The 24274-nt window shown below is 41.0% G+C and overlaps 1 protein-coding gene and 1 pseudogene across 1 annotated transcript in view; both read right to left on the bottom strand.

Annotated features, from left to right (window-relative positions):
* Positions 1-13104, bottom strand: part of Klhl42 (kelch like family member 42) — a 30637-nt gene extending 17533 nt beyond the window's left edge. Inside the window, exon 1 of the mRNA XM_003466732.5 lies at positions 12124-13104. Coding sequence (XP_003466780.1) covers positions 12124-12959 — 836 coding nt within the window. The 5' untranslated portion in view covers positions 12960-13104. The remainder of the gene's footprint in view (positions 1-12123) is intronic.
* A 417-nt stretch (positions 13105-13521) lies between these two features.
* On the bottom strand, positions 13522-22779 carry LOC111755904 (centromere protein H-like; annotated as a pseudogene).
* Between the last annotated feature and the right edge of the window lie 1495 nt (positions 22780-24274).

Here is a 24274-nt window from a genome sequence, read left to right as displayed (position 1 = left end):
CAAATCTAGGGAAGCAAAGGAAATCAAGCTTGTAAATAGGTTCTACATTCTGTGAACCCTCAATTTATTTCTGCTCCCCAAAGGTACACAGATAATAAATTTTCTAAAGTGAAAAGCTTATACTCTTCATCCAGCATAATCACTGTCCTAAGCAAACAGGTAAGGGGCTTCTTTTGAAGGCTGAAGAGGCAGCTAAGAGTAAACAATCCCACCTCTCTAACATGCTCAAATTCACTTGCAAAGAAGAAACGGCATTTATTAATGCTGTTTGCTTAAAGATAAAACTGCCACCTACAAACAGACCACTCATTAAAGAGGGATGCTGTTAGGGTTCTGACTTCAGGTTTGCACAAGGAAATCCCAGCTTCAATTTTCAATGGCTATGTGACCTTGGACAATGGCTGAATGTCTGCGTATCTGTGCTTCAGTTTCCCTACCTGTAAAGAGGCAGTAACAAAAGCACTGCTTCGGGCATTCAGAATAAACCTGCAGAAAGAAAGCCCTTCTTACTGTGCTCCCAGTGTGCTTCTCTGGGCCACCTAAGCCTAAGTTCCTTCACTTTGGGAAAACTCACTTTTGCATGCACCAGTTACAGCAATCGATGATGTATTCTGGAACTCTGTACAAAGTGCTCTCTCATCTACAAATTGTCACCACTCAGCACTTCATTTAAAATCTTCTGAAAATCACTTCCCCTCTTCACTTCCTCAACAGTAAAGGTATGCATCGGAGCTATCAATTACTTTTAGAAATTATCAGTTATCCAGTGTATGATCCCAGACATACTATGTTCAGGAGGTGAAAAGAAGAATATCACTTATATAAAATAAAAAGCTCAGCCAGGCTTGGTGGCACACACCATAATCCCAGGACTCAGGAGGCTGAGGCAGGAAGACTGCTGCAAGTTTGAGACCAGCCTGGGCTACAAAGTAAGTTCAAGGTCAGCCTGAACTGCATAGCAAAATCCTATCTCAAAAAGACAAAAACAAAAAAAAGTTAAATAAAAAGTTCAATCAGCAAAAGAAAGATATTAATAGAGAGGAAGAAGTCAAACTACCCTTACTGGAAAATGACATGATCCTTTACAAAAATGATCCAAAAACTCCCCCACTGAAAGACTCAGAATTAAGAAACCCAACAGTGGCAGGATGTAAAATCAACACAAAAAATCCAATAGCATTTCTGTATACCAAGAATGAACATACCAAGAAAGAAATTAGGAAAACAATCCTATTAATAGAAACTTAAAAAAATAAAATTAAATTAAATACCTTTGAGTGAATCTAACAAGGAAGTGAAAGAGCTCCACAACAAAACTACAAAAAGTGAAGGAGACATCAGAAATGTAAAGGTATCACCGGTTCACAAGTAGGCAGAACGAATACTGTTAAAACAGTTGTACTGCCAAAATGACATATAGATTTAGTGCAATTTCACTTAAAATATCAACATTCTTCACAGAACTGGAAAAAAATCCTAAAATTTTTATGGGAACAGTGCAGACCCAGAATAGCCACAGCAATCCTGAGCAAAAAGAGGAAACCGTGAGGTATCACGGTCCCGGATTCCAAGCTACACGGCAAAACTACAATGATAAAAATAGCCTAACACTGGAACAAGAACAGACCTATTCACTAGAAGAACTAAGGATGCAAAAACAGTACCCCGGCTTCTTCAGCCATCTTTTGTTTGTTTGCTTATTTGTTTTTGGCAAAGGAGCTAAAAACATATGCTGCAGAAAAGATAGCCTCTTTAACAAATAGCACTGAGAAAACTGGCTATCCACATGCAGAAGACTGAATTTAGATCTTTTACCTTTTAGCTTGTACTAAAATGAAATCAAAATAAATCGAAGACCTAGATATAAAATCAGAAAACACTTAATCTGCTGGAAGATAAAAACCGAAAAAACTTTTTTTAAATTTTATTTTGAAAAGAACAAAACCAAATGAGAAAGGACACAAAATGGGGTCATTCAAATAAAAGGATGGGCATAGCACATGATTAAAACCACATTACAAGGTGATCTACTGTGGTTACTATGATGTCTCTTGTTATCTTCAATAGAACTGTCTACATCATCAGGCATAATAAAATTGAACATAGTAGTACAGAACAAAATCAATAAAAACAAAACATTGGAGACATTATAAGACTTCAAAAGCATGTAATAGTCAAACCAGAATGGGTATCCTAGTGAATCTTAGCATCTTTAGAGTAGATGCCTATACTCTCAGACTTGATACTAACCAATAAAACTCTAAGGGCTTTTTAAACGGAACATCAATTGCATAGGAAATACTACCAAGAATCAACAAATGAGAACATTTCAAATTTAAATTCTGCACAGCAAAGAAAACAACCAACACAGGGAAGACACAACTTGGGGAAAAAATTTTGCCATGTACTCATTAGAGGACTAATATCTAAAATATATAAAAATCTAAAAAAATTATAGACACCCCCCAAATAAAAGGCCCAATCAAAAACTGGGCAACTGAAATGAATAGCCATTCTTCAAAAGAACTATGGCCAACAAGGTATATGACAAAGTGCTTGGTACCTTTGCCCATCAGAGACATGCAAATCAAAACAAACACTGAGACTTCATCTTACTCCAGACAGAATGGCTATCACCAAGAACTCAAAAAGCATGTGCCAGTAAGATTATGGGGAAATGGGAACCTGCCTATTGTTGGTGGGAATGTAATCTCTATGGAAATCTATGGACAGTCCTCTTAAAACTAGTAACAGAAATTTGTATTTCATAGCTCTTCTAGGTATCTTTCTGAAAGAGATGCTGTGAAGTCCTCATTGTACAGTAACACATGAATACTCAGGTTTGTAGCAGCACAACTCACAAGAATCAAGTTATAGAAGTGATTTGTCCATCAGCAGATAAAGTGTGATAGATACACAGATAAGTAGGTAGATACACAGACAGATGGATGAGTATCAGCCATAAAGGATAAGTCTGAATTATCTGTCAGAAAATGGATGGCTTTTGGGACCATCATACTAAGAGACAAAGAAGTTTCAACATTACATGGTTTCTCTTACATAAGAAATATAAAGCTGGGCATGGTGGTGCATACCTGCAATCCCAGCACTCAGGAGGCTGAAGCAGGGGGACTGTTCCAAGCTTGAGTCCAGCCTGGGCTAACTTAAAGAAAAAAGAGAGACAGAGACAGACAGATAGACACACAGGCATACACTGTAAGAAACAGGGACGCACTTTTATGAAAATGTTAAGAGGATTTGGGAAATCTGGGAGTAAAGAGAAAAGAAGAGGGAGGTAGAGGTAAAACTGATCAAGATGCTGAATGTACTGCAGGCTCTGTACCATACTATGTACCAATTCCCTAAGATGAACATAATTGTTATGTATCAAAACACGGGATGATAAAATGTGGAAAAAAGAATTTGGTAGTGAAAGGAAGAGGGGGAAGGGGAAAGGAGAAAAGAAAAAGAGAGAAAGAGAAAAAGAAACAAACAGAAAAAGAAAAAGAAAAGAAAAGAGCAGAGCAGCCCTGTTAGGCGGTGGTGTACCTAAGTGGAAACACAAGTGCTTACTCCACTCAAGGCTGGAATTTATTCCCAGGTCCAAAATCATAAAATGAAAAATAAAAAATAAAAACACCAGGGCTCTTTAAGTCCTTGAAAACTAAGTAACACAAAATATGAAACATTCCAAAAACGTTAATGCAGAGGCATCTGCTACATGTAGGCTACTGAGGCAAAGATTGCTTACAACTTAACTCTGCGATTATGTATAAGTCAATTAACTTACTAAGCTCCATTCCTCTTTAAAGAAACAGTGTCAATAATAAGACATCTCCTGGAGTGCTGTGAACATGAAATCTGAAGTAACACCTTATAGTTGGGAAAACACCTAACCCAGACCAAAGCTCAAGAGGAGCAAACCCATCACAACAACCCGACAGACAGAGAGGTTTGTTGGCAAACCTTTTCTTTTCATTACAGAAGTTCAACCATGTTAGAGTCTAAAGGAAGGAGCAGGAAGTTAGAAACAGAAGCAATCACTGTTGCTACTTACAGCCACCTCCAAGAAACTCAAAAAGCAAAACCACAAAAAGCAATTTAAACTGTTGCCCAAAGTTTAATTAGAGTAGTAGTGAATCGGTGCACAGCTTTCTTTCTTTTTCACTATTCAGGGATCCACCACAGAGGACAAAGCATCCAAAGGTCTAGAAACGCTTTTCATTTAAACTTCGACCCTCCTATCTCTCAGGAGCCATTGCTGTTCCCGCTCTTTACCTCCACTGGTTCTCAGAACTCATTCTTGTACTTCGGGGAACACCTTGGCATGTCTGACATCTATCAGATTTTTCCCCTGTATCATTTTGAAGGTCCCACCAAGATAACTGGAAGGAGGTAAGAGCCTGCTTTTGCTTCATAGATAATAGATTATGACTCAATTAGATAATCAGAAACTGTCATTCTTGTTTGCCAGTTGTTTATGCCTTGGATTTTATATTTGGCTTTTTATCCCTTTTTTTGTGAAATGATAGGTTATGAACACTGGAGGATTATAGTGTTTCTTTTCTTTGATGGTACATTTTCTCTTTGCAGGCAGGCTCCTCTATTGTTTTATATATGGAGTTACTAGTTGCTGAATTTATTTGTATTCTTCTAGACTTAGATATCTATCTTTCTGTTGTGTTTCAGCTACTTGGGCTAAAAGGTACATTTCAAGCCAGCATGAGACAGCCAGCCAAATGATACAGGTATGTTTTCAAGCTTATGCTTATGTCATTGTTATATAATTGTGTTGTAAGGTAAAAAGGTATCTAAATATTGTACAGTCCAGATAATACCACTCTAATAATAACAGAATAGACATGAGTAATTATTCTGGTAACAAAAAAATGGCTAAAAGAACAAAGTGAGTATAGTTTCATTATGTCATTCAAATTCTTGACTAAAGAGCTACTCTACTGAGACATTCAAATGTTTCAGATATAATAGTATCATGATTGCCAAACTAAAGTGCTATGTGGCCCTTCATCTCAAGTTTTCTCTATAAAACTTTATCATTGTTATCAGTTAACATGCTGTAGGGAACAAGCATTCACTGGATGCTAACATTTTTTGGTTATTATACTTGCACACAAGTGACATGAAATATGCAAGATGGTACAGAGGTGTTGAGGACCATGAACTGTAAATTGCCATAGTATCTGTCCTAGGTTCTCCTTACCCTGCCAGCCTTGTGAGCTGGTTTTGGAATGCAGAAATCTCACTTCCTCTAGGTCAGTGAGATTAGCAACCAGGTGTGGAGATGGATCTTGGCTTGTTTCTTTTTTAGGATGTTAAACTTGCCCATTCTACCTCTGCTGTGATGCAGCAGGAAAAGCACCCTCCTCCCTCCCTTACACGGACTAATAAAATGCTAGTTAGTTGAAGATTCACGGCCTTTTGTTCCATGAGAGCAACTGGTGATCCACTTTGTCTCTTGTTCTCTTTCCTTTCTTGTCATGCACCATAGCAACTCCAGGCAGGACACTGGGGACTCATTGCAGGGTCCCCAGGAACTGACATCATGGGAAGGGTTCTCCCAACAAAGAGGTCGTAACTAAGTACTAGCTACTGGTATTTTTCAGCTGCTCTAATGATCAGTAAGTTCACTCACTGTAAGGTTACACTTTAAAAGTATAATTACAGTTTAACAGGCAGGGTCTATCAGTGTTCTGAGGCAGGGCCTCTACAGGTGACCTCACAACAAGGAAGTTAATCAATTAATCCACCAAGAGTTCACAGGTCAGTTAGCCTACTGGAAGGTGGGGCCTGACAGAAGGGGTCGCCATTGGGGTGCAGCTTCCAGATGAGCAGCCTTCCTCTGCCGGCTTGCCCTTCCATCACAAGGTTCTGACTTAGATCTAGCTGTCCATGGGCTGAAACCTCAAATAGCCAAAATGAAACTTTCCTTCTTTAAATTGTGTGTCAGGTCATTTGTCCAAGTAATGACTAACAGACAAAAATAAAACTATACATTCAGTTCCCTTACAATAACATAAAAAAGATATTCTACAGCTTTTTAAAAAATCATGTACTTTAACCACTGCATACCATGTTCACAGGACACAATGCAACATACACAAGCAACAGGTAAGTCAAAAGGGAGAGACACATACACAGTTTCTTCTAGATCGGGCTGTGAAATACTGCTAAATAAAGCCCAGCGGGGGGCCTTGCAGGCTAACTGGGGATTTAGTAAAGAACCTTCCAGTACAGATGATGTCAGACCTGAGTTAAAAGCATAAAAGTGTTTTGCAACATACCTGAGCACACACACATGCACACATGATACACATGAATGTTTCTGTATTTTTAGCTTTAAAAGACTTCTACGCATGATACAAAATTCATAGGACACATGACCAATTCCACCTTCAAATAACTAAAATTTCTGCATACAAAAATATCACAGCCAGGTGCGATGGCATATGCCAATAAACTGAGCTACTCAAGAGGCTGAGGCAGCAGGGAACAGCTGAAGCCAACCTAGGCAACTTAAGAGACCCTGACTTAAAATACAAAAAGGGCTGGGAGGTGCATCAGTGGTGGTGATGGAAGAATAGGGGTAAAGGAAGGGGAAGAGGAAAAGAAAAAAAAGAGGACAAGCCAAAAGATTTTGTTGAGTTGCTTGCTTTTATTTTTTTAACTGCAAAATTTTATTTCTTTAAAACTGCCTTTATTGGGGCTGGGGATTTAGCTCAGCAGCATAAGCGCCTGCCTTGCAAGCAGGCAGTCCTGAGTTCGATCCCTAGTACCGATTTAAAAAAAAAAAAAACAAAGACAAAAACTGCCTTTATTGCCAACTTAAAATCTGGAGAAACCCTTTTTCTCCCGCAAAGAGTTCACAAATATGGAAAGCATACAAAGTTTTCTTTTGAAAAAGGCCTGTTGAAAATGGCAGAAGTTGATCTCCATAGGTACTTGTCCAACTTCTTTTTTTTTTTCTTTCTCTTTTTGAGACAGGTTCTTGCTATGCACTTCAGGCTAACCTTGAGCTCACTTTATAGCGTAGGCTGGTCTCAAACTTGCAATGACCCTCCTGTCTCTGCTTCCTGAGTGCTGGGATTACAGGTATGCACCACTATGCCTGACCTACCTAACTTCTATAGAAGACTGAAATCTTTAAGCTGCCCAAACACCAGGATTAGTAAAATCATCTCATGATCCACAATTTATAGTTTAACTTATATGTTTAACAAGAAAAAAAATAAGATCCTTTTATGGTCCAAAAAGGGAAAGCTGTCCCAGATGGCTTCCTAGATATTCATTTCCACATGACAGTGGGCTCGTCTGCCCCACTGTCCTTCTAGATTCATAATACTACTTCCTGTCATTTTCATCACAAAGCTTACAGGAAACTTTCTTTTAATGCAGTATGTTACTGGAATGTGACCAGGAAAATCTAACTGCTCTAGACTATGTATGATTCAACTTTCATAGAAAATACTTAATGGACATTCATGAGCCTTGATGTCATAGAAAGAAGGTAAAATAAGTCAAAGAAGTTGTGCTGAACAATGGCATCAAGGCAGAGGTTACAAGCTCCCCACTCAACTCTCTCACAGTGAGAACTCAACTCACTGTGAGCAGAGGCCAGGACACAGGACAGGTCACAGACACTGTGCAACTGTTTCTCTTGGGCTCTAGCAGTCGCTTGCGACTCTGCAGGTCAGTACAAGTATGCATATTCTGCAAAGTGAAAAGTCATTCTCTAAAAGACCATGAAGACTAAGACTATACAGAAGCTGGGCGAGATGGTGCACACCTGTAATCCCAGCAGTCAGGAGACTGAGGCAGGAGGATCACTGTGAGTTCCACACAATCCTGGGCTACAAAGTGAGCCCAAGGTCAGCCTGAACTGTACAGTGAGATCTTGTCTCAAAAAGACCTGAAAGAAAGGAAGAAACAAAGAAAGAATCTATATAGAATCTGTACATGAGGACCCTCTGCCCAAGGTATCACAGGAAGCAGGAAATGAGTTGCTTGTTTTTTAAACAAAAATAATTGCTAACATATCTAACAATAGATACCATTTCCTCATTTTCTCTTGGACATAGGTGTAACTAAAGTGGGAGCAGGGCGGGGAGTAGCTAGCTCCCTGGTTTATCAACTCCCACCCAAGCTTGGTGGCACACACTTATAATCCCAGCACCCTAGAAACCTAAAGCAAGAAGACAGCAACTTGGAGCCTAGCCTGGGCAACCAGGCAATACCCTGCCTCAAAATTTAAAAACTGTAAAGGGCTGGGGAATAGCTCAGCACTAAAGCATTTGCCTAGTATGTAGTAGGCCCTGTGTTCAATTCTGAGTACTGCAAGACAAAACAAAACAAAATACACTAACAAAAAACGTTCGTCCTCCACTGACTTTACCTGCCTACTCATTTGGGACTTCATTTCTGAACCAAAACAGAAAAAAAATCGATTAAAACACTTCCAATATCATAATATACAAGTGATCTGTGTGTGTTATGTATGTATGTAAACCTAAAACGAATATGAAAAAGCTGATTTTTAAAACTGGCAAAAACTATTTGTTTACAAAAAGAATAACCAATTAACATGTGAAAACAGTAATCATTCTTCTAATCAGGAAAAATCACATTAGTATTTTTGCCCATTAGCCTGGGGGAGAAAATCTCACCTTGACAAGAGTCTAGTGAACAGGCAATCTCAAACACTAGAGATGGAAATGCAAATTAGATTCTTGATGAGCAATTTGGCAGGAGCTACTAAAACTCTGTATGTTCATACATTTTGCCCCACCTACCCAGGCATTCCATAATTCCAAAAGGGACTAATTCATATGTACCCACTAAAATAACATATACATATGTACAGGTCATCCCACACAGTCTTATTTATAAACATAAATGAAAGCAACAAAAACATTAATGAATAAAGGACAGACTAAGTGAATCATGGTATACCCACAGGCTGGAAAGCTATACAGCTGTTAACAAGACAGGTAAAGCTTTATTTGTCAACAGCAAAAAAGCAGATACTGTACACTGTTAAGTGGAAATATCATGTTATTATAATTAGCATACCCTGAAAATTTTAGAGCAAAAACAAATATACAGCTGGGTGTGGTGGCCATGCCTGTAATTCCAGTGCTTGGGAGGCTGAGGTAGGATTGCTGCAAGTTAGAGATCAGCCTGGGTTACAAAGTAAGCTCAAGACCAGCCTGAACTGCATAACAAGACCCTGTCTCAAAAAGACAAAAATAAATTTTAAAAATGTATGATACACATCCCATACACACAATATTCAAATACTATGGATTTTCCCAATGTCAACACACTTCAATTGGTATAAAGTATATAATGCACACGTTTTATCTTTATATATTTACACCTATAGACATTTGCTTTTTTCATTTTTTTCAAGTCATACGCTATTTTTCTAAGCACATAAATACACAATACTTGACTACTTTAAAAAAAAAGAGAAGCAGACACTTAATAAAGAGGTTGCTTAATAAAGAGGTAGCAATGAAGCCTTCCACTACAATTAACCTGGAAACACTGCACGTGTGCACACATGTGCACACACACACAAGAATAGTAACACGAGAACACCAAGCAAAAAGTCCCTCCAAGCACTCCAGACTGCCAAAACTGATCCATCAGAAACTGATGGGGAAAAAATAAATAAACCACACTATGGAAAGCATAAAAGTGGAGAAAAAAACAAACGAATAAGATGTTACTTCAGTTCAAAAATGTAATTAGACGATGGAAGCAAGTTTACTGGAAACAGTAAGAAAAAGATGGCTGTGCCAAACATTATAATATAAAACATGAAGGACCAGCTAGAAAAGAGAGTCCAAATAGAAAGCACCAAAACACAAATCCACGCTATTACAAATTCTAATCAAAGTACAGGCAGCAGAAGTCTCCAATGTGAAGACAGAATATCATGAGGAGAAGACAGGGATGTTTTCAAAGAGCAATTACGCAGACACCTTAAAAACCAGAACTTGTAAAATGGCTACAACAGCTAACAGATCATGCAAAGACTTAAGTGGAATTAGTGAAAAATCAGAAGACAGTGCAAACAGCGTAGAATCAGGGTTTATGGAAATAGCAAAACAATTTCCAAATATGGAGGAAGAATTTAACATACAGATATATGGAGGCATACAGACCACCAAATAGACACGATCACGGAAAAAAAAAAAGCCTCCACAACACATCAGAGCCAAAATTTCAGAAGTCCAACACAAGGAAAGAATCTTAAAAACCGTTAGATAAATGCAAGAAATTACTTATAATTGGTAAACCTCTCAGAATTACAACAGACTTCTCAATACAAACTTTAAAGGCCAAGAGAGCTTGGAATGAAATGTCCCAAGCCTTAGAATAAAACGACTTCCAAAGACTGATTAATCCTGCAAAACTATCTTTCAAAATTGATGAGAAAGCTATTCCATGACAAAGAACTTAAGAAATTCATGACATAAAATGAAGTTTATGTTCCAAGAGAAACAAAGCCAGTGCTCCCCAGATAACTCTGATGTAGGGAGACCTTTAAGTGGACTGTGTATTACACACCCCCTAATACCATTAAGACTTCTTTGGTCCAGCTCTGGGTCCCCAACTCTTATTTTACATGTTAGGGCAGGGTCCACAGTGGGGCTTCAGAAGACAGCAGACTGGAAGATACCTTTCTTAGTTCACAATGTTTCTTCTCCTCGCTTGTGAATGGCGAGTCTGAAGCATCTTGGGCCCTACCATCTTTATTTCTTCTGGAGACAGTTTGGCTATGTAGTTCACACCGGCTTGGCTTCGAACTATGTGACCCACACTGATCTCAAACCTGGGCAATCGTCCTGTCTCAACCCGAGAGGTGGAATTACCGCTACACTCAGTCTTTGCCGCTGTTTCCATACTTGTTTGCTGGCTCCTTGCCCAACTTACCCTCCCACCACCACCACCTTTAAATTTCTCGTGAGGAGATGGGAAGTTGCAGGATGAAAAGGGAGACAGCTGGAATGGAGGAAAAATACACTCAGCCCTCCATATATGCAGGCTCTGTATCTGTGGATTGAACCGGCCAGGGATTGAAAACAGGAAAATTTCTTTTGTACTGAAAATGTGCAGACATCTTCTTGTTCTTATTCCCTGAACAATACAGCATAACAACTATTTACACGGTATTTACATTGTATTACAAATCACAAGTAATCTTGAGACAAAAGTAAAGAGGAAAGGGTGAGGTTGTATGTAAATATTTCACTTTATAAAAGAAACTTGACCATCTATGAATTCTGATATTTGAAAGGATCCTTTTCCCCACAGATACCTGATATCAAGGAATGGCAGTAGTTGATTTAGCTCAAGTTTGGGACCAATAATGATGGAAACTTTGGAAAGAAAAAGGCAAAAGAGAGAAGAAAGAAAGAAAGAGCCAGGTATGCTGCACATATCTGTAACGCCGGCTACTCAGAAATCTGAGACAGGCAGATAGATCTCAAGTTTAAGGCAGCCTCCGAACTTTTGTGAGTCGCTACTTCAAGATAAAAAATAAATTAAAAATGTGTAGGGATGTAGCTCAGTACAACGGCTTGAGTTCAATCCTCAGTACCACAAAAAGAAAAGAGAGAAAAGCAGCAGGGAATCCTATATAACATATCAATAATTTTTTAATGATTAGCTGTTGATCAAGGATTGGCGCTACAGTGTTAAGGGCTTCAAAGTTACTGAAAACAACAAAAGCCCTCAAACATCAGCGCCCAGTGTGTCATTTATAATGAGATTAGATTCTAAAACACAGTGGGAAAACAAAAAAGAAACACACGAGAAGCGGTTTTCTTTTAAAGTACTGTTCTTGGAAACTTCTTTGCACCAGGACACAGGTAAAGTAGGGGGTTGTACATGAAGGCGTAGTACCTGAAAGAAAGCTAAGGGATCAAGCTGAGCTGAGGTCTCTTCTTCCTTGCATGCTCCTACTTCTCCTTGTTCATTGGGAGCTTTGCTGGCTAGAAGCCAGCAGCTTTCCTGCGGATGTCATCCCACCCAACACACCGGAAGGAGTGCAGGAACCAGGAATCAAAGGGAGGCGGACTCCGCTCCATCCCTTACCTCTTCTGATTCATGGAGGCCACCTGGAGCCATTCATTCGTGCTGGGATTGTAGGAGTGTGCGGCGGAGATCTCCTGGCTGCTGATCCTGTACCCACCCACGATGAAGAGGTAATTGTCCAGGACGGCGGCCCCGTAGCCCCTGACGTTCACCAGGTCGGGAGGAAGGTTGCTGGCCAGCGGGAACCAGCGCTCCATAGTCTCATCGTACCTGAGCATAGATGGGGGCTCCCCTTGGTAGGGATGCGGCGCCAGCGGCCCCCCCAGGAAGTCCCCCAGAGCCACGAGTACTGGTGTTCCCGTCATGCGGGCCTCCCTCAGCTTCTGCAGCAGGCCGGGGTCCCCAGCCGCCAGGAGCGGGAAGTGAGGCTGGCGCAGCACCTGATGGAAGTGGGCGCCCATGAAGCGCAGGCAAGCCTCCTGCAGGTCGGGCAGCCCGTGTACCTGCGCCAGGCGGTGCAGCTCTAGGCAGTTACCGAGCCGCACCTGGGACAGCAGCAGCCGCAGCAGCGCCGTGACCTGCAGGAAGGAGGCGGCCTCCACCAGCCCGGACAGCAGGCCCGCCTCGTCAGCGTCCTCGTCGCCCGGCGCCGTGCCCAGCAGCTCGCCCTCGCGCACCTCGCCGGCATCGATGAAGTCCAGCACCAGGCGCAGGCCGGGCGCGCTGAGGCCGCGCAGCTGCTGCACCTCGGGGCCGCCGGCCTCGGCGCCCCGCGCCTCGCGCATGCCGGAGCGGTACAGCGCGCGGAAGTAGTCGCTCTGCTCCAGTAGTTTCCTCTTGCTCACCGGGTAGCAGCGGCCCTCCAGGCGGATCTGAACCACCTCCTCGCCCGCCATGACCGCGCCCGGACACGAGGGGCGCTCCCACCCGGCCCCGACCCGGGACCGCGGGGCCTCGAGCGGCTCTCTCCGCCACCTCCGCGCCGGCCGACCGCGCAGCCGCACTGGCGCCCGCCGCCCCTCCGCGCCACACTTCCTCCGGGCACCGCGCCCCGCGCAGCGCTTCCGCCCGGCCCCGCGCAGCGCTTCCGCCCGGTGAGCCGGAGCGCGCTGCGCTTCCTGCGCAGGCCCTTAGAGGCGCCGGGCCGAGGGGCAGTGACTAGCTTACTCTCCTTGCACTGGGTGCCACAGAGGCGAGTTAGACAGAAACCTGCGTGGGAGGAGGAGGGGTGTAGGGAAGCTCTGGTTTAGGGAATCAAAAGTTGGCGTAGAGCGCCGGGCGAAGGCGCCAGGCCACTGGCCTCTCCGTGATTTAAAGGGAGCTCGGGGAATCCGCTCAGCGGAGTAGAGCACGGGGCTTTTGGCGTTTAAATCATGTTTTCTAGCTGCCGTCGTTTCCTGCTGCAATCTTCCTGAACGCCACTCCTTGGGCAGAGGCCTGGTCCTCTCCTTCCCATTCCTATGGCGGCGCCGACCTGCCAGCCCCGCTATGAGGCCTAGGAGGTTTAGGACCCACTGTTTCTTCCCGTCTGTGCCTTCCTGAGCAACAGAATTGGGAGGCGTTGCTACAGCGAATGAAAGTCGGACGGGCCTTGTGTTGCTTGTAATATGTGATTATGCTGGAAGGAGATGAAAAAGAGTAGTTTGTTTTATGTTTGAGTGTTACTGAAGATGAATCATAGGGATGCCGTTATTTGGACTCATGTCCTAGTCGCCAAAAGACTAGGCAGAAAATCACAATGGAGTCACTCAAGGTAAAGGTGCATGTTACCGAGCTGAAACTAAAGTGCTTATCTGACCTAAAAATCAGAATTACTGTAACAGCCAGATTTCCCAATCAGCCCAGTTTCTTTCTGTTTGTTTTGGTTTTCAAAGATAGGGTTTTGCTATGTAGTTCAAACTGGCCTTGAAAACTCAAATTTTGCCTCAGCCAGTGTTGGGATTATAGGCATAGGCCACCACATCAGCCTCCTTTATGCTTTCTTCAAGCCCTCCTGTCCATAAAACCACCTTTCAGCTCTGACTATGGAAACACTTGCACTGTTTTATGGAACAAGTAAAATGTTGCCCCATTGTAGAACAGAAAATAAAACCAATTAAGCTGTAGCATCAGAGCCTTAGGAGGCCCCTGTAAGAGGAGATGAGGTCTTGGACCTGGCCTGAGGAATGGGGTTTGGTGCACTTGAGACTGGGCTTGAACCCAGGACCTTCATCCTGACCCACATTCCCTGTCCTTTTATATTTTGAAACAGAATCTTGCTAAGTGGCTAGGCTTCATATTTTTGCCTGAGCCTCCTAGAGTTCTGAAATTATTGATGTGTGCCACCATGCCTGGTTCCAGGCAGGTTCTCTGTGTAGTTGTAGAAAAATATTTCAGGACACATGGGTGATGAAGAAGCATAGGCTGATTTATGAGACACGGTTAAAAAGTAGCAGCCAGGTATGGTGTATAAGCCTGTAATCCCAGCATTCTGGAGAGGTCAGACAAGATAGCAAGTTCAAAAAAAAAAAAACGTTGTAGTTCAATGTAAAGACACTGAGTTCAATCCTCTGCACCTCAAAGAAGAGAGAAAATGGGGAAGAACTTCAATTTGAGCTGAAAAGGCACAGCTTTGAAGAAGATCAGACTGGCCCATTGACAAAGGAATGAGCCTGCGTAATCATTATCACAGTTCTAGTTTTACAGTTGGCTCCAGAGAAGTCTTTATCTCTTCATCAGCTGTTTGTGAGATGAGTGTCTCTGCTTGGGATGCCTCAGTTGGGCAGAGATAAGCAGGAATCTGACCCCAAGTTTGTTCATGTTCTGTTTGTTTTAGTATATAGATTTTCAAATTTTTCTTCCTGTTTTTATTGGTTATATAGATTAATTATGTTTAATTTTGACAGAGTCATACATGTATATAACATTCTTAGGCCATTTTCACAATTACCCCCTATACCTCCAACCATATATTTTTGGAGGCAATCAATGTGTGTAAAATACTTTACACATAACCGCCCCCACATTATCAATCCTTATTCAGTGGAACCTTAGTTCAGATTTTATTCTATGTTTCTGGTTGCAAACCAAATTGAGAGCTGAATCAAGTTTCCCCATAAATTCAACATTGAACCTTACTATTGAATTTGACCTGCTCTTTTCTACCACTTTATTTTTCTTGCTGCTGGGACAAAATTCCCAACATCCAAAGTTAGGGAAGGAAAGGTTTATTTAGCTCACAGCTTGTAGAGGTTTCAGTCCACAAACGACCAGCTCCAAGGCAAGGTGGTATGGCCGAGGGGCAACTGTTAATGGCAATGGAAGATACAAAAGTAACAAGAGCAAAAGGGTGAAGCAAGCTTCCTTTTTTGCTCTTTTTATCCAGACTGCTGGGCTTGGGGCAGTGCCAGTCCAGTCAGTGGAGTGATTCGCCAGTCACCCACCTTTAATTCCAGCACCCTGAATCCCCACGTTGCACTAGATTCAGCTACCTGCAAAAAAGCCTGTCTCCCATAACTGATGAGGCTTTGGGGAGACATCAAGACACAAACCATAACATCCTTATTCCCTTCCTCTTGTCTAATAGTCTCTTTCCTACTTTTATATCATCCTTTTTTTAGATTCCACATATTAGGGAAAACATCCAATATTTGTCAATCCTCAGACTGGCTTATTTCAACATCATGATCTGTGAATCCATCCATTTTCAGGCAGGTGACAGAATTTTGTCCTTTCTTGTAGCTAATACTGTGTTGTGGATGTATACTATAGCATCTTTTTTTGTTTGTTTGTTTTGTTTTTTGTTTTTTTTTTAAGTTTTTATCAGTACCAGGGATCGAACTCACGACTGCCTGCTTGCAAGGCAGGCACTTACGCCACTGAGCTAAATCCCCAGCCCCTACTATAGCATCTTTATCCATGCATGGTTCCATTCCTTGGCAAGAATATAACATGGATGTGTCCCCTTTATATTGTACCACAGTAAACATGGATACGCAGGTATCCCTAACGTATGCTGACTGATCCCCCTGGGTATTTACCAAGAAGTGGTATAGCTGGATCTAGTGGTAGCTCTAGTTTTAGCCTTTTGAGGAACTGCCATGTTGATATCCATAGCAGCTGTGTTAATTTGCATTCCTACCAGTAGTGTGTAAAAGTTCCTTTTCCCCCTGCATCCTAACATTTATTGTATTCTCGATGGCCATTCTGACTATGGTATGGGATCTCAGTGTACTTTTAATTTGCATTTCCTAATCCACTGGCTTTTATTTTGTTTTGATTTTGAGACAGTCTCAAATTTGCAGTCCTCCTGCCTCAGTCTTCCAAATTGCTAGGATATGTCCTACCATGCCCAGCTACTTTCTTGGACTCTATGAAAAACTTCCAGTGCTTCATCTTGCTTTTAAATCATTCAGATAAGACTCTTTTTTTCAGATAATCATCTTTTTGCCATGGGACAGTCTCAAGGTTTTTGGGGTTGTAGAGAGAGGTAGGAGAGTGACCAAGATTTAACAGTCCCTTTGGGTGAAATGCCACAATTAGGAATTAGGCTAGGAGATCCTGTGTGAAAGAGCCTTGCTCCAAAATTTATTTGTGCTTTGTGGTGGATTAACTAAGGGTCAGTTTGTAACACCAAGATGAACTGAATCAGCATCGTGCTGGGCGTGGAAGGCCCACCTGAGGATTGTTGCCAATAGCCTAAAAGGAGAACTGGAGGGAAGAGGGTGTGCTGTTGATTCCCGCAAAGAAGCTTGTCACACTGGCTTTCCTGATGTGAACTCAGCTGTTTTTGTCATCAGAGGAGCTCAGGTCCTCACTGTCACTGAGGATGGCTGCAGTTCCTTCAGGAGAGCACTAGTCCTTACCTTGGGCATTGCTTCCTGGCTCCAGTGTATTTCTCTCAGCCTACTGGCACAGATCTTTCATCTGCTGGCACAGATTCATTCCGCTGGCACAGACTTTCTAGTGTCCACCTTTGGGCCTTCCCATGGCAGATCCTTAGTACATACTTGCATGACATATTGCCATAGGCTCTAGGTTTTCTGCTGGACACATGGAGGACATTGCTATGGGATCCAAGCTCTTAGCTGGATTCTTTGGATCTCTAGTGTGTGGACAGATCTCCTGTACTCTTTTGTATTTGACTATTTGAGTGACTATTATAAAATAAACTAAGTGTCCTAATCTTTTTCCTTGTAAACCCTGACTACAACATGCCTCAAATGATAATGCAGGGCTCAGTGGGTCAGCCCCAGAGGAAAAGGCTGTTCATCTTTCTACCTCTGGACAGTGTGACCAGTGGGTACTGTTGTTTCCTAGACATCACATTTCTGCTCAGGCTGGCATTCTTCACCGTTTGAAACTGACTTTCAGCCTGTTTTAAAATAATACTCAGTGAATACCTTGCACCTGAAGACCAACTGAAGCACAGTACTGTTTTCAGGACAAGAGCAGGCTGGACAGGGAGAATAGTAGGCCCTGCCCCTGCAAGCTTTATGGCCCAGATGTGACAATATAAGTATCTGGGGACTGAGAGCATCTTAAAAGAGCGAATCATTTTAATAAGTCACAGTAAGATTTTCATTGAGCTAGAAAAGCAGCATCAAAGCAATGAAACTCCTTAACTTTAGAAAAACCTAAAATACTATTTCTAGCTTCACGAAAATATTGTGTTGCATAACTAGAGGTATATTTGTATCTGTTACTGGCCACTAAATGATAAGGAGTGGCCTCCGTGGGACTACGTCTCACTGCTAGCCTTTTATAGTATCTGTTTTTACAAAAGACTAAAGGAATGAGCAGACACAGGGTTAGGCAATTTCTTTAAGAATGTATGGAAAATATGACCCTGCAAGCAGAAAAATCTTACAAGATGTTTGTAACAGCATTGATTTTAAAAATTGGAAAACATACTGATGTAGGGGGATGAAACTCCCAACCTACTATATATCCAGTATGAGTTCATGTTCTCTAAAATCAAAGAATGAATTTTAGGAACAACAGAAGTTAAGAGCAGAATATATTTATTAAGAGAAAGAAAGCTTCTGTCTAAAGGACAGAAGGGGTCACAAGTGGGTTGCCAGGGACTCTTGTCTTTTCTAGGGACTTTTATAGAGTAAAATCATGAGGTGAGATGGGTCAAAGGTGAGGAAAAATGAGAACTCACAAGGTAGGCATAAGGCGGGACAGAACTATGGTCAACCAATAAGATTGCTCAGGTAAAATTGATTAAATCAGGATCAAATGAGGGAGTGAGTCACATAGCACCCATGCTTAACAGCAGTGACTCTTCTGTAGAGGGTTGGGATGGTGACTCCTGACTTCCTCAGGGTAATAGAGAACTATTTGGACTGTCCATCCTTAGGATGTGGTTGTATTTGCTTTGTCTTTTGTCTTGACATCTGGCCCAGTGCTGGAGGCGATTGTCTGTTCCAAGGCTACAAGGTATCTGAACTTCTTCTCTGCCTTCTTTGAGGGCCCAGCCTAGTGTGACTGCTTATAATACTTGTGAGTAACTCAGCTGCCTATAACAATACTATATAATAATAGTTGCTAATGGTTGTTGAGTGTTTATTTCAAATTAGGCACTGTTTAAAAAATAAAAGATTCTGGATAAGTGTGATACTATCTTTATTTTTGCCATGCTGGGGATTTTGAACCTATGCCCTGGGTATGCTATGCAAGAGCTCTGCCCCTGAGCTACATTTCCATTCCACATGTTATAATCTTAACAGAGATGTCCAGAAAGATGTGTATCAAGATATGTAGATAATAAGATCTTTCTTTTTAGCTTGCTTTTATTCTGAGATAAGACCTTGCTATATAGCCCAGCATGACCTCAACCTTGTAAGTGATAGGATTACAGGTGTATGTCACCATGCCAAAATATATAAGATCTTGAAAGATTTTTATTTCCTTTTGTAGTTCTCTGTAAAGTTTGTATTCTTAAACATACTCCAATTTAATAAAAGCAGAGAGAAAGAGGAGGCACTCATGACATATTTCTTAGGTCCCTTTAAAAAAAAAAAACAATATCCTTTAATTTTGCCAACTATTGAAATGAAAATGCTAAATAAAATGTAATTAAAACTTTCAGATAAGGGTTCAATATTGGACCATGGGCTTTCTCACTGAGGTACAGTCCCAGCCCTTAGTTTGGATTTTATTAAGATGTGGTCTCACTGTGTGACAAAATTGTCTAGGCTAATCTGGAATTTGCAGTCCTCCTACTACAGCCTCCCACAGTGCTGGGATTAAAGGTTGTATCACTTATCCAGCTGCATTTTTACAAAGTTAAAGCTTAGTTGTAGATCCTTTAAAATGACCTCTTGATCTTCACTTGACTATCATTTTCCAGTACAGGGATCTAAACAATAGTGGATTGTTCTGTGCCCATTGGGAGCTCGAGAACTTCAAATAATGAAGTACCACACAAAAGCTGCATTTCTTGCGACTGAAGACTAGCAGTGTGCAAGGTTATAAAGTGGGCATCCCAATTTATGCCTGAAGGCATTTCCTATGAAATAGCTATCGAGTCTCATGAAGAACATAATAAACCCTCTCCCATAGGGACTGATGGTATATCTGATTGCAGGTAACGAGCTAAAACTTTCTATGTAAGAAGTTATTAGAATGAAATAATTGTCCTTTTAGTGTACATTATATGGCTTGTGCAAGTTGGAGTTAGTGCATGGAATAGTTTTTGGAGAGGAGAGAGAACATGGTTGAATAGAAGAGGAGCCTCATTCAGAGCTACTTGAAGCTACTTGAAGAAATTCAACTAAAACACAAGTAATAAGTAAGGTGAGGGACATACACCATGAAACTATAATCAATCTGACATAAGGGACTAATAGATTAAGTGAAACATAGATAAAAGACTTAATAAAATAACCAACCAGCCCATCTGGCTTCTGATGGGTCACCTGTCTGGTGTGACTGCCCACCATACTTGGAATTTTAAAAGAAAACAAAAAGTGGATATACCAAAATAGTGTGGCTAAACCAAGCCAGACAGGATAGACTTAGGATATAAAGTCCCCCACCTCTTCAGCCTTCCCCTAAACAGAAGACTGAAGTCCAGCAGTGAATTCTACTGACACAAACTACTCCCTCCCTGACAATCTACCAGTTTTTCTTTTTCCATTTTTTCTTACCTTTTTTTTCTTTTCTTCCCTTTTCTTTTGCCCACTCAAGATATTAGTCTCAGTTTTGAGCTCCTTGCTGGAAATAATTACCTGCCTGCATTGCAGCCACGTAATCCTTCAGTGGTGCATGGCACTGGGACAGCACCCTGTCTCTGTCTGAAAACAGCACAGCAGCTGGAACAGACACACCACCAAGTGAAACAGGGTGAGGTGTGGGAGGCCGCTGAGGGACAAACAGAAAGTACTGGCCCCAGACCCCCACATCTTGAGGCCAAGATCAATCCCAAGTCCAGCACAAACTCTACTGCAGGTTTGGCAGTGTTAGCTAGTAGTTTTGGACTTTGGTGGATACCAGAGGAATTTTGTTTATTTTATTTAATTTTTCTTCCTTTTTTCCTAGTTTGTTTTCCTTTTTTTCTTATTTTTTTTAACCTATATTTTTGTCCTAATCTATTCATCCTCTTTCCCTCTTTCCTCAGTTTACCTATCTAGACTGAATCATATCTTCATGAACAAATAATGTCTCTAATTCCCTGGTCAACTTCAATAAGCCTTTGCTGACTCCTTTATTCTTTCTTTCTTTCTTTTCCCTTGTTTGTTTATTTTTGGAAATGTTTTTTGATTTTAAAAAAATTATTGTATTAGTATCGTACATGTGTGTAGCATATGATTGCATTCCTCATGGGAAGTAGGCACATGTATTTAACATGTCTCAATTCATATCCTCCTCTTCCTTGCCCCTTACTCCTTCTTGCCCTTTGCTCCTCTTCTCATAGGCAAAAGACCTATTTCAATTATCTAACTCTTATTTTGCACTTTAACTTATGCTTTGGGTTTCTCATATAAGAGAAATTATGTGATATTTAAGCATGTGTGTCTGATTTATTTCACTTAACATTATGATCTCAAGGTGCACTCATTTTCCTACAGATGACTTGACTTTATCCTTTAAGGTACAGTAATACTCCACTGTTTATAAATAATATATTTTCTTCATGTGTTCATGTTGTTAGGTATACAGACCACTTCAGTATTTAACTGTTATGAATTGTGCTGCTGTAAATATGGGTGTGCGTGGATCACTGGAATATGAAGTCTTTTAACCTTTTCATAAAGATACCTAGAAGGTACTAGCTGATTTGTAGAAGCTATTTTAATGTAGAGAGGATTTTAAACCTTATATTTCTATTACTAAGCATATTTCTAACACTGTTAAAGGATGAGACTTATTCCCATGGTTAGAAAGCTACAAACCTAACGAGCCTGACACCTGGGTGCCAACTGCAAGACAGTGTAGCTCAGCCAGGAAGGGATGTTTCTCTTGCTTCTGAGTCCCAGAGAGTTATAACTTGCAAGGACACCTCTGCCTGATCTCAGGCAATGACAAATTCTTCCTCTATGTGGTACAGTAGTAACCTCATTTAGTTGCCGCTTCAATAAGAGTGAATTCTGTATACCACTTAATGACGAACACATGTGTAACCAACAGCAGGCTATTATATTATCTGCCTTTTGTACTTCTTTTCAGAAACCTATATAATTGATTGATAAAACTCAAGTTGGGGCTGATGATTTGGAACAGTGATTTCCATCAGCCTGCCAGCATAATAAAACTACCTTCTTACAGTTCCTCTGGTGCTGTGTCCATTTGGTTTGGTCCTGAATTCCACATCAGGGTGAAGTAGAATTTCTATTTTTAGTTTGTTGAAGAATCTCCACAGTGGCTACATCAGTTTACACTCCCACCAACAACTGAGAAGATTTCCTTATTTCCCTTTTTTTTTTTTTTTGGTATTTGTTTTTATTTGATTTCCTGATGATGGCCATTCTTTCTGGGACACATGTTGAATAACTGTAGTAATCCCCATCTCCATCTGTACGTTTTATTGCATGACTGTCCAACTCCTCTTTCTGGGTCTTCTCAATTTGTACCTCTAAAAACTTATTTTCTGAAGCATGTCTTAATTGCAGTCCCTTCTTTCTGATATCAAATAGTGTTTCTTTTAATTCCCAAGATTCCAGCTGTAATTTCATTATTGATTTATTTAGCTTTAATACATTCTTTCATGGTATCCATTAGCATACTTTTCTTGGTGTTTTTTCCAGGTTGTTTTTAGGTGCAGCTGAAAGTCACCTCCTGCTCAATACAAGACTTCATTTCAAACACAATTTTCACCTCTTCAATTTCATTTTCTAGGTCTTCAATTTTAGCTTGCATTTGTTTTTCTTGTATTCTTTGTTCTGGATTCTTTTTCTTCGTTTGTATCAATCATCAATTTATATTCTAAAAATTGTTGTTTTGTCTGTGCTCTCAGCCTAGCAGCAGCACCATGTGGTCCTCGTTGCATGGCTTCCAGGTGCCAGTGACCTGCAGCAGCCTGCCTGCTCCTCCAGAGTCCATGGACCAGGTGCCAGCTATCCTCTCTCTGTGGCTCCACCTCTGATCTGGTGGCACAAAGAGATAACCAGGGTACATCAGAGGAGGACTGAAAGACGCCACTTTTCCCACCACAGAACGGATACCAGGAAAGAGCCCGCGTGACTCTTTCATTCTTTCTCTTCTGCCATCTTCTCCAATTTCCCAGTGCATGTATGATCATCCTTCATCCTCCAGCCTGGCTTCTACTTTACTTCTTTTAAGTTATCTTCATTCTACCCACTATCCTTCTTATATTTCCCCACACAGGGTAAAACTATTCTAACTAGGGGAAATACTTTTAATAAAAACTCCCAATTTATGATCAGTTCTGTTATATAATGGTAGAATTAGCTCCTATGGTTAAAAGTACAAAATTACAGTTACCACAGTTTGTCAGTTTCTAAACTGTGCTTGAAGGATGTCACATCTGTTTTAATTAGTGTTCTTACTGCTGTAACAATACTGGCAAGCTCTGGGATAATAACCTCACCAAACCCCAGCACCAAAGAACTGAGTCAGATATAACATCTCACTTATAATTAATTGAAAATCTTGGGGACACACGCAAACCAAGAACTTCCTATACACAGAACACATCCCTGGAGAACACGCCTTACCTAGAGACATCTTGATAGTAGAGATAAAGCTGCCCGCTACATAAACTTACAAGGGTCAACACAAAAAAAGTAAAGACTTTTGAAATAGAAAATGACATAAGGCAGAAGCAAAATGCAACCTCAGACCTCAAGCCCATCCAGAACAGAAGTCCAGGAGACAACAAGGTAGAGGAAAATGGGATACACATGAAATTTCTGATATGATAACAACAAGCTAAAGAAACAAATCTATGAAGCTACAGAGGAAATCATATCAAAGATAATTTCTCAGGTAAAAACAGGTAAAAATGTCAACATTCATAAAGGAATTGCTCAGCAAATCTAGAGTAGAAATAGATAAAAAAAATAGATGATGATAGGAAGATAATGGAAATTGTGAATGATCAATACAGGAAAGAAATTGAATGCATGAAATTGAGTCAAATATCTAAGAAATTTAAAATTCCATTAAAAACTAGCAAAACAGCTTGAACCAAACTGAACATAGAGTTTCGGTCCTTGAAGACAGAATCACAACTAGCAATCATTAAAGGAAACATCTCTTAAAAATAACAAAGGATCAGGATATAACAATTCAACAGCTGCAAGATGGCAAACAAATGTAATGTGGGGAGTGGCCAAGCTGAAGACTGATCACACTGTGGGGCTAAAACAAGGCCAACCTTGAAAACAAAGTAAGCCGCATAAACAAACCGTTACTGCTCTAAGAAGGCAAGAGTCCTGGGCCAGCCAGGCAAACAAGTTGCCAGGCTGTGAGGTTGAAAATTGACATCATCCTCCTGAGTTTATAAATAAACATGCTGCAGTGGTTGAGCAGCCCCTTTCTCCCATCAGGAGAAAGGGCTCCACCTGACCCCAGGTTTTCTCTTTTCTTTATCTTCCCAACCTCTCACCATCCTTTTCCTTGGGAACATCTAGAGCTGTGCTGGGTCACAGTAATGTGAGATTGATTGGTGTCAGTGAAAAAGTGGAAATCGGCATAAATGAGTTTTTAAAAAATGGATTGGAGAAGTAATAGCATAAGAAGTGAGCTAGCCGGGAGAACATGG

Source organism: Cavia porcellus, unplaced genomic scaffold (genome assembly GCF_034190915.1).
Source record: "Cavia porcellus strain 051 isolate PalLab524CR breed Dunkin Hartley unplaced genomic scaffold, mCavPor4.1 scaffold_8, whole genome shotgun sequence".
Taxonomy (NCBI): Eukaryota; Metazoa; Chordata; class Mammalia; order Rodentia; family Caviidae; genus Cavia; species Cavia porcellus.
Note: the sequence above shows the minus strand (reverse complement) of the source record. Positions and strands in the feature narration are given on the sequence as shown.